The sequence below is a fragment of the Microtus ochrogaster genome, chromosome 7 (genome assembly GCF_000317375.1).
Source record: "Microtus ochrogaster isolate Prairie Vole_2 chromosome 7, MicOch1.0, whole genome shotgun sequence".
NCBI lineage: Eukaryota > Metazoa > Chordata > Mammalia > Rodentia > Cricetidae > Microtus > Microtus ochrogaster.
This window is the reverse complement of record NC_022014.1, coordinates 21,947,746-21,962,863: the sequence shown is the minus strand read 5'-3', so window position 1 is coordinate 21,962,863 and position 15,118 is coordinate 21,947,746. Positions and strand designations below refer to the sequence as shown.

At 40.2% G+C, this 15,118-nt stretch overlaps 1 protein-coding gene and 1 pseudogene across 1 annotated transcript in view; one reads left to right on the top strand and one right to left on the bottom strand.

Annotated features, from left to right (window-relative positions):
• The window catches only part of Efcab5 (EF-hand calcium binding domain 5), a 105,186-nt gene that overhangs the window by 57,510 nt on the left and 32,558 nt on the right, over positions 1 to 15,118 (bottom strand). Inside the window, exons 7-8 of the mRNA XM_005349504.3 lie at positions 14,120 to 14,190; positions 869 to 1,024 (exon numbers count right to left, since the gene is read on the bottom strand). Coding sequence (XP_005349561.1) covers positions 869 to 1,024; positions 14,120 to 14,190 — 227 coding nt within the window. The remainder of the gene's footprint in view (positions 1 to 868; positions 1,025 to 14,119; positions 14,191 to 15,118) is intronic.
• LOC102002452 lies at positions 7,127 to 7,977 on the top strand (annotated as a pseudogene).

Below are 15,118 nucleotides of genomic sequence, written 5' to 3'. Positions count from 1 at the left end.
AAGATTTCCTGAGTGAGTTGGGAGCATGGGGACTATGAGAGAGGGTTAAAGGGAGGGGAGCAGAGAAAAATGTATAGCTCAATAAAATCAATAAGAAATCACTACCGAGCATGGGTATACAAATAAGCAAACATATTTCACTTAAAGCTGTGTCTACTGCTGCAAGTCCATTTAATGCTCTGGCTCAGTTCTCCTCCAAATCTTATTCTTAGAAGTACTTTTGAGCTGGATATGGTGGCACACACTCAGGAGGCAGAGGCAGGTGGAGCTCTGAGTTTGAAGCCAACCTGCTCTACATACAGACAGAGTTTCATAACAGCTGTTACACAGAGAAACCCTATCTCAAAAAACAAACAAACCAGAGAGAGAGAGAGGGAGAGAAACACCTTTGAATATAAACTTTTAAGATCTAGCGTAAGGGACTGGAGAGACCACTCAGCGGTTGAGAGGACCAAAGTTCAGATCCCGGCACCAATATCACTCACAAATGCCTGGGACTCCAGCTCCCAGGAGCCACACCCTTTCTGGCCTCTGCTGGCGCTGGCACTTAGAACAGGTCCAAAATGCTGGAAAGCAATGCCACTCAAGCTGTGGTTCAGGGTGGGCCCATTCAATAACCAGGAAGTACAAACACAGAATAAGATCGAAAAAACTTTACAACAATTTGAGAAAATAGCTGATAAGTCAGGCTTTAGCCAGATGATTTTAAAAACGTAGATTGTACTCTCTGTATCTTCCCCCCCCCCTTAGTAATCAATGTCTTTATCAAATGGTGGCCAACGGCCGCCATTACCAAGTATGACACAACAGAAACTTAAACACCACCGACACGCATCTTGTCAAAGTTGTCCCCTCGGGTCTCACCTACCTTCCCACTGTCACAATACAGGAAGAGCTCAGCAAACATCTGTCTCCGCATGTCGCTTTTTATGATCTCCCGGAATTCTTCTGCACGGTGACAAAGGTGCTTAAGGAGTTCTTCAAAAACTTCACTTTTCAAGTCTCCAACGTGTGAAGAGATGTACTGCAGAAAACGGTAGGATAGGTGATGAATTAAACCATGTTCTTTGTTTGGGGTTTCCCAATGGTTTTCAGTCCACACATATGAATGATGTCAGCTGTAAAATGTGTCCGCATCATTTGCTATCATTTAAGGAGTTTTCATGTAAGTGCCAATCTGTGGGCTTGCCTTGGTTCCCTCCTTATTGCCATGAAGAGATGCCATGAAATCAAACTTAAGAGAGAGAGCACAGAGTGAGACAGCCTTGATACTCTCAAAGTCCTTCTTCTGGTCTATTCCTAAAGCCATTGAATCATGAGCATTTTACCATCAGCCCTACTGAGTTGGTTTCTAGTTCTTATAACTAATATGTAATCAACAGGCTTGTGAAAAAGTTCCATTTTAGTAATATGTCACTGACAACAAGTCATTTGTTTTAAAGAGAACACATCATGAGCACATTTAAAGTATTTTTATTTCAAATTTATTTTTCTTTCATGTATATGATTTTTTTCCTACATGTGTGTATGCTTACCACATGGATGCCTGGTACCTAGGAGGCCAGAAGAAGGCAGTGGATCTCCTGAAATTGTGAGCCACCATGTGGAAACAGGATGAAAGTTCAGTTTTCTACAAGGGCAACAAGTGCCTTAACCACTGGGTCATCTCTTCAACCCAACATGAGGACATATTTCAAGCTGATTGTTGCCGGGCGGTGGTGGCGCACGCCTTTAATCCCAGCACTCGGGAGGCAGAGGCAGGCGGATCTCTGTGAGTTCGAGACCAGCCTGGTCTACAGAGCTAGTTCCAGGACAGGCTCCAAAACCACAGAGAAACCCTGTCTCGAAAAACCAAAAAACAAACAAAAAAAAAATCAAGCTGATTGTTCATCTTCTCATCATTAGCATCTGGGCACATTTAGGATGCAGTATGTATAAGACATGTTTGCGGCTGGAGAGATGGCTCAGGAGTTAAGCATACTTGCTGCTTAATCATGAGGACCATAGTTAGAATCCTAGAACCCATATCAGGTGGCTCACAAATGCCTGTAGCTCCAGTTCCAAGGGATCTGACAACCTCTTCTGATATCTGAGGGAACCCACACACATGTGTGTGTGTATATAGTCATACAGATGGAGACACTAGCACATATACATGTATACTTTTTAAAAAGATGTATTATACTTGTAGCCATGTAAATAAATTACAAACTATTACCTGAGTTGCAAAATAATGTTGCTTATTTGTTTGAAGGCAGGGTCGCATCTACAGCCTGACCTCAGATTCTTATGTAGACAAGACCAGCCTTAAACTTCTGAACCTTCTGCCTCCACTTCCTGGCTGCAGAGATTACAGTTATGCCCTACCATGCCTGGATTCTGCTGTGCTGGGGCCATGGTAGGAACCATTCTACCGAACTACCAATTGTCACTGATTTGATGATGGATCAATGAGCACAGTTAAGTTTTTCTCTGTTAACTGGCGAAGCAGAATAGTATAATGGGTTAAAAGTTTGTCTGGATTCAAAGCCTGGTTTCCATGCTCTTTTGCTTACAAAAATTGGTATCACAGTAGCAGTTATCTGGAGGGACATGGTGAGGTCATAGGAATGTGTGCACTGTATGCACAGAATCTGGGTATCCCATGTAATAACTTTATAGCCATTTCTCCTGTTTACTGCACAGTAGTTAAGAAATTGCTGAATAAGACACTCCTTCCAGTGAACAGAAAATATATTCTTAGAGGAGGAGAGCTGAATGAGATCAGTGATTTTCACAGTGTGGCCCATGCACCAGCAGCATCGCCTGAGAATATGTTGGGAACACAGTTTGGAGCTCTGCCCTTGAGTTACTGCATCAGAAACCTTGGGGTTGAAATCAGTCTGTGTTTTAAGAAGCCCTTATAGGGGATATAGGTTTACTAAGGCCTGAGAACCACTGAGCTGGATGATATGGGCTAAGATCTTATGTTTAGTATTAATGATTCTTTTCTTGATTAGTAGACATTTTATAATTTACTCATATTGTATAATTATTACATAATTGGCATTTTTTATATTGTGGATCAATCCTCTAATGATGAAGAAATATTAGTTCATGATAAAAATATCACATATTCTATCTAGCTTTTGGGAGTTAATGCTAAAGCCATGTGAATTTTTGGGGTACAGGGATTCAACTGAATCAAGAATTAGCTAAGAACTTTTCACTGAAAGACACCAGGGATTCATGACCTATAGGTTTTCTGAGTGAGCATATTCTAATTGTGGAAGGTGTCGGTTATATAACATAAAGATTACCAGTTATCCACCTAACTGAAGATTCAGTTCTAATGAGGACAATTACAGAAAGTTAACCATGTCTTAAAGAACAGAAGAAACATGAGAATACATGGGAGCCTTTATGCCGAGGCTGTTTTTATACCCTTGCAAAGAATGAATCAAAACACGTCTTTAGATTATTTTAGAACTTAATGACCTTCATTTTAAAAGCTCTGTGAGCTGCTTAGCATCTGAATTGCCCTTTGTCAAACCACCTCTCTGAGTCAGGACTTAAAAAAAAATGGACTCTGTCTGGGTTTTTCTCTTCTGATTTGATGTTGAGAACATGGCAAATGCCACATCTAATAGATTGGTAGCTGTTGTTAGTCTACTGTGTTGGGCCATCAAGAATCATGCTTGTTTAATTATAGAAACAATGGAAGAGTTCACAGAGTAGCTAACGTAAGAGCAATGGGAAGAAAACCATGTTTGGAAACTGACTAGCTGAGGTGCTAACTTCCAGATCGTATCTGTAAGCCTTGGTAGTTGCAAGCCTTTTCTGAGGAGCAGACAAACAAGGTGTATAGATTATAGCATTAGAGACTGCACTTGTGAGCTAGCACTTAGGAAGCAGTATGTTTGTACAGAAAACGACCTATCCAGTTATCCAGTTTCAGAGAGAGAGTTTAGACAAGAACAATTATTGAGAGTTGGGGATACAGACCAGTGGTAGAACACTTGCTCATCACACACAAGGACATGTGTTTGATCCCAAACACTGTATACAAAACGACAATGATTGCTAGTTCTGCACTTAGCTAAGCAATCCTGCTCTTGAACTCTTGACTTTAAAAAAAATCTTATCTAGCAAATGAATTAAACAAATGACACATTTAATAACCAGTAAGTAAAAAAAATGACTAAAATATACAGTGTTGCCCCTTATTAGTGAAATATACCAGGTAATAACATGGACTCAGAGGTATTTTCCCCCAAATTCCTGTTGCAGGCCTAATCTTTAGTAGCTCAGACTATGACTATATTTAGAGATAGAGTTTTTGAAGAGGTAATTAAATTAAAATGGGGCCTTTAGATGTAGGCCCTAATCTAGTAGGACTAATGTCCTTACATGAAGAAGAAACTTGAACCCACACAGCTGGATGGATATGTGAAAGCGTGAGGGATAATTAGTCATCTATAAGCCAAGGAGACCTATCATCACAAGGGTTAACTAGTCATTTATAAACCAAGGAGACCTATCATCACAAGGGTTAACTAGTCATCTATAACCAAAGAGACTGATAATCACAGGGCATAACTAGTCATCTAAAAACCAAGGAGACCAATCACCACAAGGAATAGTCTTCTACAAACCAAGGTGACTGATCATAACATAAACCAAATCTGACATTTGTCACAGATTTCTAACCTACAAGATCATCAAAAGTAAACTATTTCTTATTTAATCCACTCAGTCTGTGGTTCTCTGCCATGGCAACACTAGCAGAGTATTACAGGTGAGGAGGAACTGCTAATCAGTCAGTTCTGGTATGCATTTCTTACATAAGAAGACCATGTCCAGGAAGAGACACACTGACTTAAAGACTCATTCACCTGTTCCTTCTCGTTTTTCTGGCATAGAATTCTCTCCCCTCACCCTAAGGTTTTGTATTTTCATAACATACTTTTACTGGGAACCTCTCCTAAAGCCACCCAGCCTCCTCCTGTTCTACCATAAGATAATTCAGAGCACACAAGTGAAAGAAAACAAACAAAAATAAAGACATAAATGAACTAGAGGACTGGAAGCCTTTGAGGTATAAATACTGCTGTGATAGAAGTTTAACGCTACAGTCTTTGGACACAGTTTATGAAGCCTTTCTCTTTAAACTTAACAGCCACATCAGTTGGAAGGCCTCAGACTTAAATGATTGACATTAAACAACCCCGTAAAAAAGGGATCGTCCAGAGATGATACCACTAAGAAGAGAACACAAGCAGAGGCAAGCCCTTTTTACTCCTGGCTGAGGAATGCAGAGTTTCTCAGCTAAAGAATTGAAAATTAATATCAGAATTCCCTTACACAGTATCAATGTATGTAATTATCCTTAAGCTCATTATTTAATTCAGGAATGACCTCAGATTGTCTGAAGTCCAAACTTACTGAAGAATGATGTGTGGGATGCCCTTCTGTATGCTGTGAACATGTTTTATTGCCATTGGTTAATAAAGAAGCTGATTTGGCCAGTGGCCAGGCAGAAAATCCAAACAGAGACAGAGGGGGAAAGAAGGCAGAGTCAGACACACCAGCAGCTGCTGGGAAAGCAAGATGTAAGGTGACAAGCCACGAGCCTCGTGGTGAGACATAAAATAAAGGAAATGGGTTAATTTAAGTTGTAAGAGCTAGTTAATAATAAGCCCGAGCTAATAGGTCAAACAGTTTGTAATTAATATTAAGCTTCAGAGTGGTTATTTGGGACCTGGCGGGCAGGAGAAACACCTCCGGTTTACAGAAGGATGCTCTGGAGAAACCAGCCTTTACTTTTATACAGTCTCATACTTATCAGGAACACATTGGGCTCTTTTCATTTGCCTCTAGTGAGCAGTTAATGTGTGTGGCATCTCCTCAATAATCAGACGGGCTAAGAAGTCAGGAAATGATGCAAGTGTTGGAGAGCACAGCAACAGCTTCACTTCTGCTGGGACTTCACTCGTTTTAACACCGAAAACCCCACATCCCATCAAACTCCTAGTCCCAGGCAACCAGAATGACTTGATACCTTACTGTGGTTTGAATCGGAAATATCCTTCCCCGGTCCCATCCAGCATATACATGCATCGGTGTCACTGCACACAGAAGTGTGAACTCCTACTTGTACCTACAAATACACTCATTCCATTACAACAGAACATTCCCATGATGCATTATTGTACCTAATAGCGGATGAACAGGGAGGAAACTTTCTCAGATGGTTACTTTGAACCTTTTAAAATAATAAGCAGAATTAAAAAGTGAGTAGACTCTAGTCAATGAGGAGATGACTGTCTACTCAGAAAGCAGATGCACAGGAAAATGGTAGAGACACAGGAGCATCTGTGGGCTTTTATCCTTCCCTTTCTGTGTTCCTGTTATGACCCAATGATTGTGTTTCCTCCAAACATATTCCACAATCACGGGGCAACTGAATGGCACAGCGCCTCCACTGGGTAGCACTTATAGCTAACGTCTTGTCTTTAAGCCTAATTGTTGTATTATTTTTCCAGTTTCATAAGCAGGCGCTAAGAAAATACCCTTAAAGTAAAAGCAAGTGATGTAAGCCAGGTGCTGTGGTATGTGCTAGAAAACCACTAATGCCAGGAGGCAGAGGTAAAAGGATGGAGTTAGTGAGGCCTCATCTCAAAAACAAAACAGCAACACTATGCTCAAGGCACCATTTCTGTGCCACACAGGCTGGCCCAGTGATTTGTTGGTCAGAGAGTTAAATATTTCCGTGCAAGGTTTTCTTTGTTGAAATAGGGGCTTCACCATGTGGTCTGGGTTGGCTTAGCTTAAGAAACATTTTCTTGGGTTTTACCCAGGTAAGTATTTTCTATAATTAAAGTGTCTGATTGTGCAATGCTTGCATTTAGGAAGAGGTGTTCAGACATGTTAGGAACACTAATGTTACAGCCTAACCCAGCAAATAAGACAAAAATTAATATGCACATTTAAGGAGAAAATGGTGTAAGACTGATGAATGTTAACCTAGATCCGTTAGCATCTTAATAACACCTTTGCTAATGGCACCTGACCTAATGCTCCCCTCTCAACCCTCATCTTTGAGTCTTATTCTTATATATTTATAAAAAATTATTTTGGGCTGAGCAGCACCATGGCGGACGGCAAGAACAAGCGGCTGACGAAAGGCGGCAAGAAGGGAGCCAAGAAGAAAGTGGTTGATCCATTTTCGAAGAAAGATTGGTATGATGTGAAAGCCCCGGCCATGTTCAATATTAGAAACATTGGGAAGACAACAGTCACGAGGACTCAAGGAACCAAAATTGCATCCGATGACCTCAAGGGTCGAGTGTTTGAAGTGAGCCTTGCTGATCTCCAAAACGATGAAGTTACATTTAGAAAATTCAAGCTAATCACTGAGGATGTTCAGGGCAAAAACTGTCTGACTAACTTCCACGGCATGGATCTTACCCGGGACAAAATGTGTTCCATGGTCAAAAAGTGGCAGACCATGATTGAAGCTCACTTTGATGTCAAGACAACCGATGGTTATTTGCTCTGACTCTTCTGTGTTGGTTTCACTAAAAAACGCAACAATCAAATCCGCAAGACCTCATATGCACAGCACCAACAGGTCCGCCAGATCCGGAAGAAGATGATGGAGATCATGACCCGAGAGATGCAGACAAATGACTTGAAAGAAGTGGTTAATAAACTGATTCCAGACAGCATTGGGAAAGACATAGAAAAGGCTTGCCAGTCCATTTATCCTCTTCATGATGTCTTCGTTAGGAAAGTAAAAATGCTGAAGAAACCCAAGTTTGAATTGGGAAAACTCATGGAGCTCCATGGTGAAGGTGGTAGTTCTGGAAAAACTACTGGTGATGAGACAGGTGCTAAGGTTGAACGAGCTGATGGATATGAACCACCAGTCCAAGAATCTGTGTGAAATACAGATTTTTAATAGTGACAAATAAAGTCTTATTTGTGAAAAAAAAATTATTTTGGGCCGGGCGATGGTGGCGCACACCTTTAATCCCAGCACTCGGGGGGCAGAGGCAGGTGGATCTCTGGGAGTTCAAGGCCAGCCTGGTCTACAAGAGCTAGTTCCGGGATGGGCACCAAAGCTACAGAGAAACCCTGTCTCAAAAAACCAAAAAAAAAAAATTATCTTGTACCATATAGAAAAATGTATTTTTAGACTTTTAAACGTTTGTGACTTTTCTGTAATTGTATTCCATGATAAACACAGATAGAATAATGCCTGAAATGTGCCAAGAAATCAACAAGATAGTTGGATATTTCATTTTATAACTTCTTCGTCTGAGTATTCATTTACCAGTAGTCCATAAAATTAGACAGAAGAGGCTGGGGACATGGTTCAGCTCATGACGTGTTTGTTGTGTAAAGGTACAAACTTGAGCTCTGATCCCCATCACTTACACACAAGCAGAGTGTGACAGCACACATCCCTGAAAACCTTATCCCTGGGGAGGCAGAGACAGGTCATGGAGCTTGACTGCCAGCTAGCCTAGCCAATAAGGTGCACAGGGTCCCGGGGAGGCACCTCAGTGCTGACTTCCGGCCTCCACACATGTGTTGCTGCACAAAGTAGATAAGTATAATCACGAGTTTTAAAGGCCAACAATGACAAATACTAGCAAGGACGTGGAACAGTTGGAGTTATCTTCTTGCCTACAGGAAATGGAAGATGGAACTCAGTCTGGCAGCACTAGAAACACTGACCATGTAGCCCAGAAATTTGCCTCTTGATAGACACTCAAGAGAAATGGAAATACCTATCTGTGTTTAAGAAAACCACACAAATATTCCTGGAAGAATTTATTCACAGTGGTCAAAAAGTGAGAGCAACCAAAGGTCCACCGTCTGCTGCACAGACAAACAAAAGGTACAGGCCCACAGGAAGGAGTGCCATTGACAATATTTTACTTGGCAATAAAAAAGGAGCAACGTGCTGAGAAATGGATGAACCTAGAGAACGTCATACGTGTAAGAAGTTGAAAATCGCCGAGCGGTGGTGGCGCACGCCTTTAATCCCAGCGCTCGGGAGGCAGAGGCAGGCGGATCTCTGGGAGTTCGAGGCCAGCCTGGTCTACAAGAGCTAGTTCTGGCACAGGCACCAAAAGCTACTGAGAAACCCTGTCTAGAACCCGCCCCCCCCCAAAAAAAACAAAAAACAAGCAAACAAACAAAAAAGAACTTATAGTTAAACTAACCAGGTTCTTCAGATACACAGAGATTGTATTCCACATAGATAGGTAATCTTCAACTACTTCAAAAAATTGTAGAATATAGCATTTAAATAATTTAGGGTTCTGTTGACATGAGACATGATTGCTTCTGGCAGCACCGATCTATTCCCAAGAGAATGTTGGGCACCAAAAACACTCCACTTGGAGTTTGTTTTCTTCTTGGCAAAACTGGCCTTTGTGCAAAGAGCTGCCCATGCTTCAGCCACTGACAAAATGCACCATGTCCGGACTAGGCAAGCAGGATACAAACAAAACAAAACAAAACAACAACAACAAAATCCTGCCAAACCTTGCCAAGACAGGGTAAGATAGTTTTCCTGCCTCTGAAAATAGTCTGCCAGTTACTCTAGGCCTTAGCCAAAGTTGATTGTTCCAACATTGCAAATGAGACTTTGGGTGATTGCCCAGGTAGCCAGTTGTCTCGGTCATTTATTGTACATTTTGGAAGTTGCTTGATTGCACTTCTGTCTACTCAAGTAATATTATTTCTCTTCTCAGGTCTTTGTTGGGGTTGAAGACTAGATAGTCATAGTTACTTTCCTCTCATGACTTGGCCATTTCTAATATAAGACTTAGACTCCTTAGAATAGGACAATTATTGAAATATGTAACATATGTTTATTGCTTAATATTGTTTATGCTGGTTGTAATTCTAATTTTTATACTTGATATCTGCTCTTATTGTATATAGTTTCATATTGGGTTTGGAACTCTCTTATTTAGACAAAAGGAGGAGGTACTGGGGAAACTCCTTCAGCCTATGGCCTTTGAGATGCTTGACCTGGTTGGGCATGGCCTTGAGTACTAGAAATATGCATGGTATTTTATAGCATCCCTTTATATCTTATGTTATTTGTTAAAAATAATTTTCAAGTTCATCTTAAAAATAAAATACCCAGGAGAAACAGCCTTGACTGAGCTGATCATGAGAGAGCCATGGAAGCAAAGGAGCACCAGGGGGCACCATTAAATGATCTATTGGTATGTTTGCACAGAATTAACAAAAATGTTTTGAAATTGGAGAACCTCTTTAAACTCTTTTTTAATTGAGGAAATTTGAGCTGGTACACACCTTTAATTCCAGCACTCAGAGGCAAAGGCAGGCAGATCTCTGAGTTAGAGGCCAGTTTGGTCTACAGAATGAGTTCCAGGACAATCAGGGCTACACAGAGAAACCTTATCTCAAAAACAAACAAAGCTAATATTAAAATATAAAAATAAAAATTGAGGAAACTTGAGAGACACTCAAAATTGGTGATTACACATGGTGATGCCATCAATCCATAATGAGAATTTACAATTCTGACTTAAACTAAACATCAAAAGGTACGACGGGTATGGAGCCTGGGCTATGATCTGCTTGAATTTACTTTGTATAGTATAGAACACTTAACTCAAGCTGGGGCTTGTCCTAAGCAACCCCATTTCATAAAACAGCGGTTTCCTCCGTCTTCTGTGCAAACACCGAAGCAGAATGACTCACGTCTTGTCTGTGCAAGGGAACAGCTGTAGCACAAACACGAGGCAAGACTGCTAAGCAACCTCTTTCTAAAGTGTAGCCAGCTATGAACTTCAAATTAGACCAGGAACACCTGCATACATGGGGATATCAAAACCACATCAGAAACCCAGACCCATGAACTAATTTAACACACCAGACCAAAGAATAATGCAATAACATCACTTTGATGCTATAAAAGCCATTTTTTTCCCCATCCAGGAAAATGGCCACGGCAATGTACCTCTAACCTGGATACCTGTTCAAGGCAAGTTTCTCCACCTAGGAAAGCTGACACTAAAATTACCCTCCCTTCCCCCACCCCAGCAGCTTTTGACAACTCTGCACCATGAGCAGCTCTGCACCTGCAGTTCTTACAGCTTATCTGACCCCTGTCCTTGCCCCTGCCCTCTGCCTTATGTCTGAATTAGCTTTCCAGAAATCTTTGCCTTCAGTATGGCCTCTTTGAATCCTGTGAACTCTTCACCCTTTTGAAGCCATCCCGTAGCTTCTCTCTCTCTCTCTCTCTCTCTCTCTCTCTCTCTCTCTCTCTCTCTCTCTCCTGTCAAGTACATTATACTTTAATACTCTTAATACTGTTTAGTTATTATTAGTCATAGTAATTAAGCTTGGAATGAAAGAACCTGTTATTGCCAATGACTGAGTCTACCAAGTGAAAACAGTAGCATAACACTTGCTGAATTAAAGTCAATGAAAATCAACATGTCTTGTGACTTCATGAAATCACACATTAAATGTGGAAAGACAAAATGTGCCCATTTTGCTGACATAGCCTGCTCACACTGGAAAAGAAATAAATAAGTCACATAATAAAGTGTTTTAACATACAAAATTTAATCTCTATTTTTAAAAATTCACTTGCTTTTAGTGCTTTTGCCTGTATGCATGTCTGTATGGGGGTGTCGGATCCCCTATTATTAGAGTTACAGAAAGCCGTGAGCTGCCATGGAGTGCTGAGAATTGAACCTGGGTACTCTGGAAGAGCAGTCAGTGCTCTTAACCACTGAACCATCTCCACAACCCTTTAACCTCTATTTTTTAAAAAAAAATGTGAGGAGCAGGAGCCATAACAGAGGTACAGTGATTGCCTAGCATGTAAGGGCCGTAGGTGCAATCCCAAGCACTGAAAGAGCAAAAAAGCAAATTGCAGCTCTCTTATTCTTAGTAATGCTTACTGTAGGTGGGAATAAAGTGCTGAGATCTCCTGTACACTGCTGCTGGGAGAATAGATCAATGCCATCAACAGCACAATTGACAGCAGGTACTCAAAGCTTTCAGTTGTTCGTTCTTTGATCTAGCCATTTCCATTTCTGGGAATTCATTCTAAAAAAAATTACTGGAGTTCTGTCAGGCTTCCAGAGCAATTAAATTAGACTAGGTATTTTTGAAAACTGAAATGATTTCCTCCCATTTCTGGAGGCTGAATTGTCCAAGCCGAAGGCTCGGAAGAGTTGGTGTCTGGCAAAGTCTTTCCTTGGGTTGCAGATTGCTGCTTCCTCATATGGGTGCATGCCCATATTCACACGTGTGTTGTTGTCTCCTCCCTCAGAGAGAGAGAGAGAGAGAGAGAGAGAGAGAGAGAGAGAGAGAGAGAGAGAGAGGAGCTTTTCATAAAGTCACTAGCCCTACTCCACTTGTAGTTCACAGTTTCAAACTGTAAACAAAGATTTACACACAGACACTGGTCTTATTTTCATTTGGAATAATGAGCAAGTAACTGTCCAACAATAAAGATATGATTAAATAATGACACAAACCCAAAGCAAAGCATTACGATGCCATCAAAATGTTTTAGGGACCAAGATGGAGTAGAAGCACATCCTCCTATTTCTCTAATGTAAGTAGAGCTAAAACCCCAGATATCTGACTTGAACACGCTTGACGGCGATGAGAGTGGATGAGAAGGTGGCAGGCTGCCTGGGGGCCTGCACAGCGGTGAGCACTTTGGGTTTTGCCTCATAAATGGCATCCAGGAATGCTAATAAGACTAGATGAAAGCAATAATAAAACCAAGAAAGGTTTGCTTTAGCCAAATGGGTAAAAATGGGAGTCATTATTATGATCTGAGGAAAACTATCACAGTGTTAACAGAGATATAAGTTGGTAAAAACTACAGGCTTAACACTTTTCCTTAAACTTTTTATCATTTTCTATAATGAGTCCCTATGACTTTCTTATTGAGATATAATTCACATATGATTAAAATTCATATTACTTTTATAATTAAAAATAACAGTTTATTTTTTGTTTGTTTGTTTGTTTTATGAAGCAGGGTTTCTCTGTATAACAGATCTGACTGTCCTAGAACTCACTTTGAATATCTGGCCAGCTTCTAACGTACAGCTACTAACTTCTAACCTCCTGCCTCTGCCTCCCAAGTGCTGGGATTAAAGGCACAAGCCAGCCACCATGACCAGGTCAAGAACATTTTTGTAGTCACCTATTTGTAGAGAAACTACTAAGACAACTAGGTCACTAGCACTGAGAAGCAATTTTTGCGAAGAAATATAAGTTATGTCTATACTTACATTAGAGAGAGAAAGCCTTGCCTTTCCAGAACTTACTTTCCCCCTCAGACATGCAAGAGTGTAGAGGGCAGAGAGCCACTCTGCGGCTCCTGGGATCAACCTTAGGACACACAGCAGGCTTGCCTCTACCTGAAGTGCTGAGTCATCTCACTGGGCTCCTCCTAACTGCTCTAACTCTGCCATTTGTCTTTGTGTTTCTGGGGAGTGTATCTCATTCGCAGTTGGTCTAGACAACAACCACTCAGAAAGGATTTAAGAAATCCTTCACACAGAAACTCTGTCTCCTGCATGGCTGTTACCTTCAGTGGAGTAAGAACGTGTGAGAAGAAAATGTAGAATCTGAATTAGTTCTTGGACTCATTACAGAAAAACCGGAGGAAGAGAAGAAACAAAAAACGTAAAAGCCAGGCTGTAGCAGACAGAATTTGGGTCTAGGAAAACGGTTTCTTTCACTTATTCCATTACAGTAGAGTCATACTTTCTCAGGTTTAAAAATGATGTAGACCTTCAGTCTTAGGTCTCACTACTTGTACAATCAGATTTCACTGACTATAAAATGATGGGTTTTCTTGTCTTATCAGAAGGTGTCAGTAGAAGTTCTTCATATTTTATGTCATAAACTGAAAGAAAGAAAGGAGCTATTTGAAAACTGTAACCCAACTTCTGAGGGCTTAAACATTTTGAAGTATGTATCTTAGAAATGATAAGTTTTTATTCTTTCATTTGATTTAATCCTCAAATGATGTATATTACATCTATCAAAATACAATTGAAGCTGGCAGAATAATTTGATACAAATATTGAATAACACAGCTCCTTACTTGTATAAATTGCTCTTGATTCAATCCTGGTTCCATAGATTTGATCATAATCAGATCTTTGCAACGCGATTCTAATTTTGGAATAAAAGTTATTTGCTAATTAGTTTAGATGTAATGAATTAGTATTTTATACTTATAATATAGTATTAAAATTATTCTCAATGAGTATCTATTCATAGTTACAGTAAATAATTTGTAGTTGGATAATATTCCTATAACTACCAAAGGTTTTTTCCTGGCTTTATTTAACCAAGAAACTCAGATATTAAAAAGAATGAACCTAAATTTTTAATAACCAAGTTGGAATAAAGCAGAAACAGATATGTATAATAACACAAAAGACTAAAACAATCAGTGTAGGATTGTGAGAGCATTTATGCCAGCAGATCGAAACCAATGTTCTCTGTAAACATTCTCTTTAAAGAGTTTTTTTTTCCTTTTTTTTTTCTTTAAGAGCTTGCCTTCTTTTTTATTTTATATGTTGAGACAGAATCTCTCTACATATCCCTGGCTGTCCTGGAACTTGCTCTGTAGATCAGGCTGGCCTGGAACTCATGGAGATCCACCTGGCTGTGCCCCTGAGTTCTGGGATTAAAGGTGTGTACCACACCCAGTTTAAAATTTCTTTGTCTTTAATGTTTCTCAAATTAACAAACACCATGTGAATGTGATCTTTTGATAAAAGATGTAAATGATATAAAGGCTATTCACCACCTCGGAAAATAGTTATGGAGGTAACCTTGTAAACTGTTTGTGAGTATGAACATCTTCTGGTAACCTTGTAAACTGTGTGTGAGTATGAACAGCTTCCGGTAACATTGTAAACTGTGTGTATAAACAGCTTCTGGATACCTTGTAAACTGTGTGTGAGTATAAACAGCTTCCGGTAACATTGTAAACTGCGTGTGAGTATGAACAGCTTCCGGTAACCTTGTAAACTGTCTGTGAGTATGAACAGCTTCCGGTAACCTTGTAAACTGTCTGTGAGTATGAACAGCT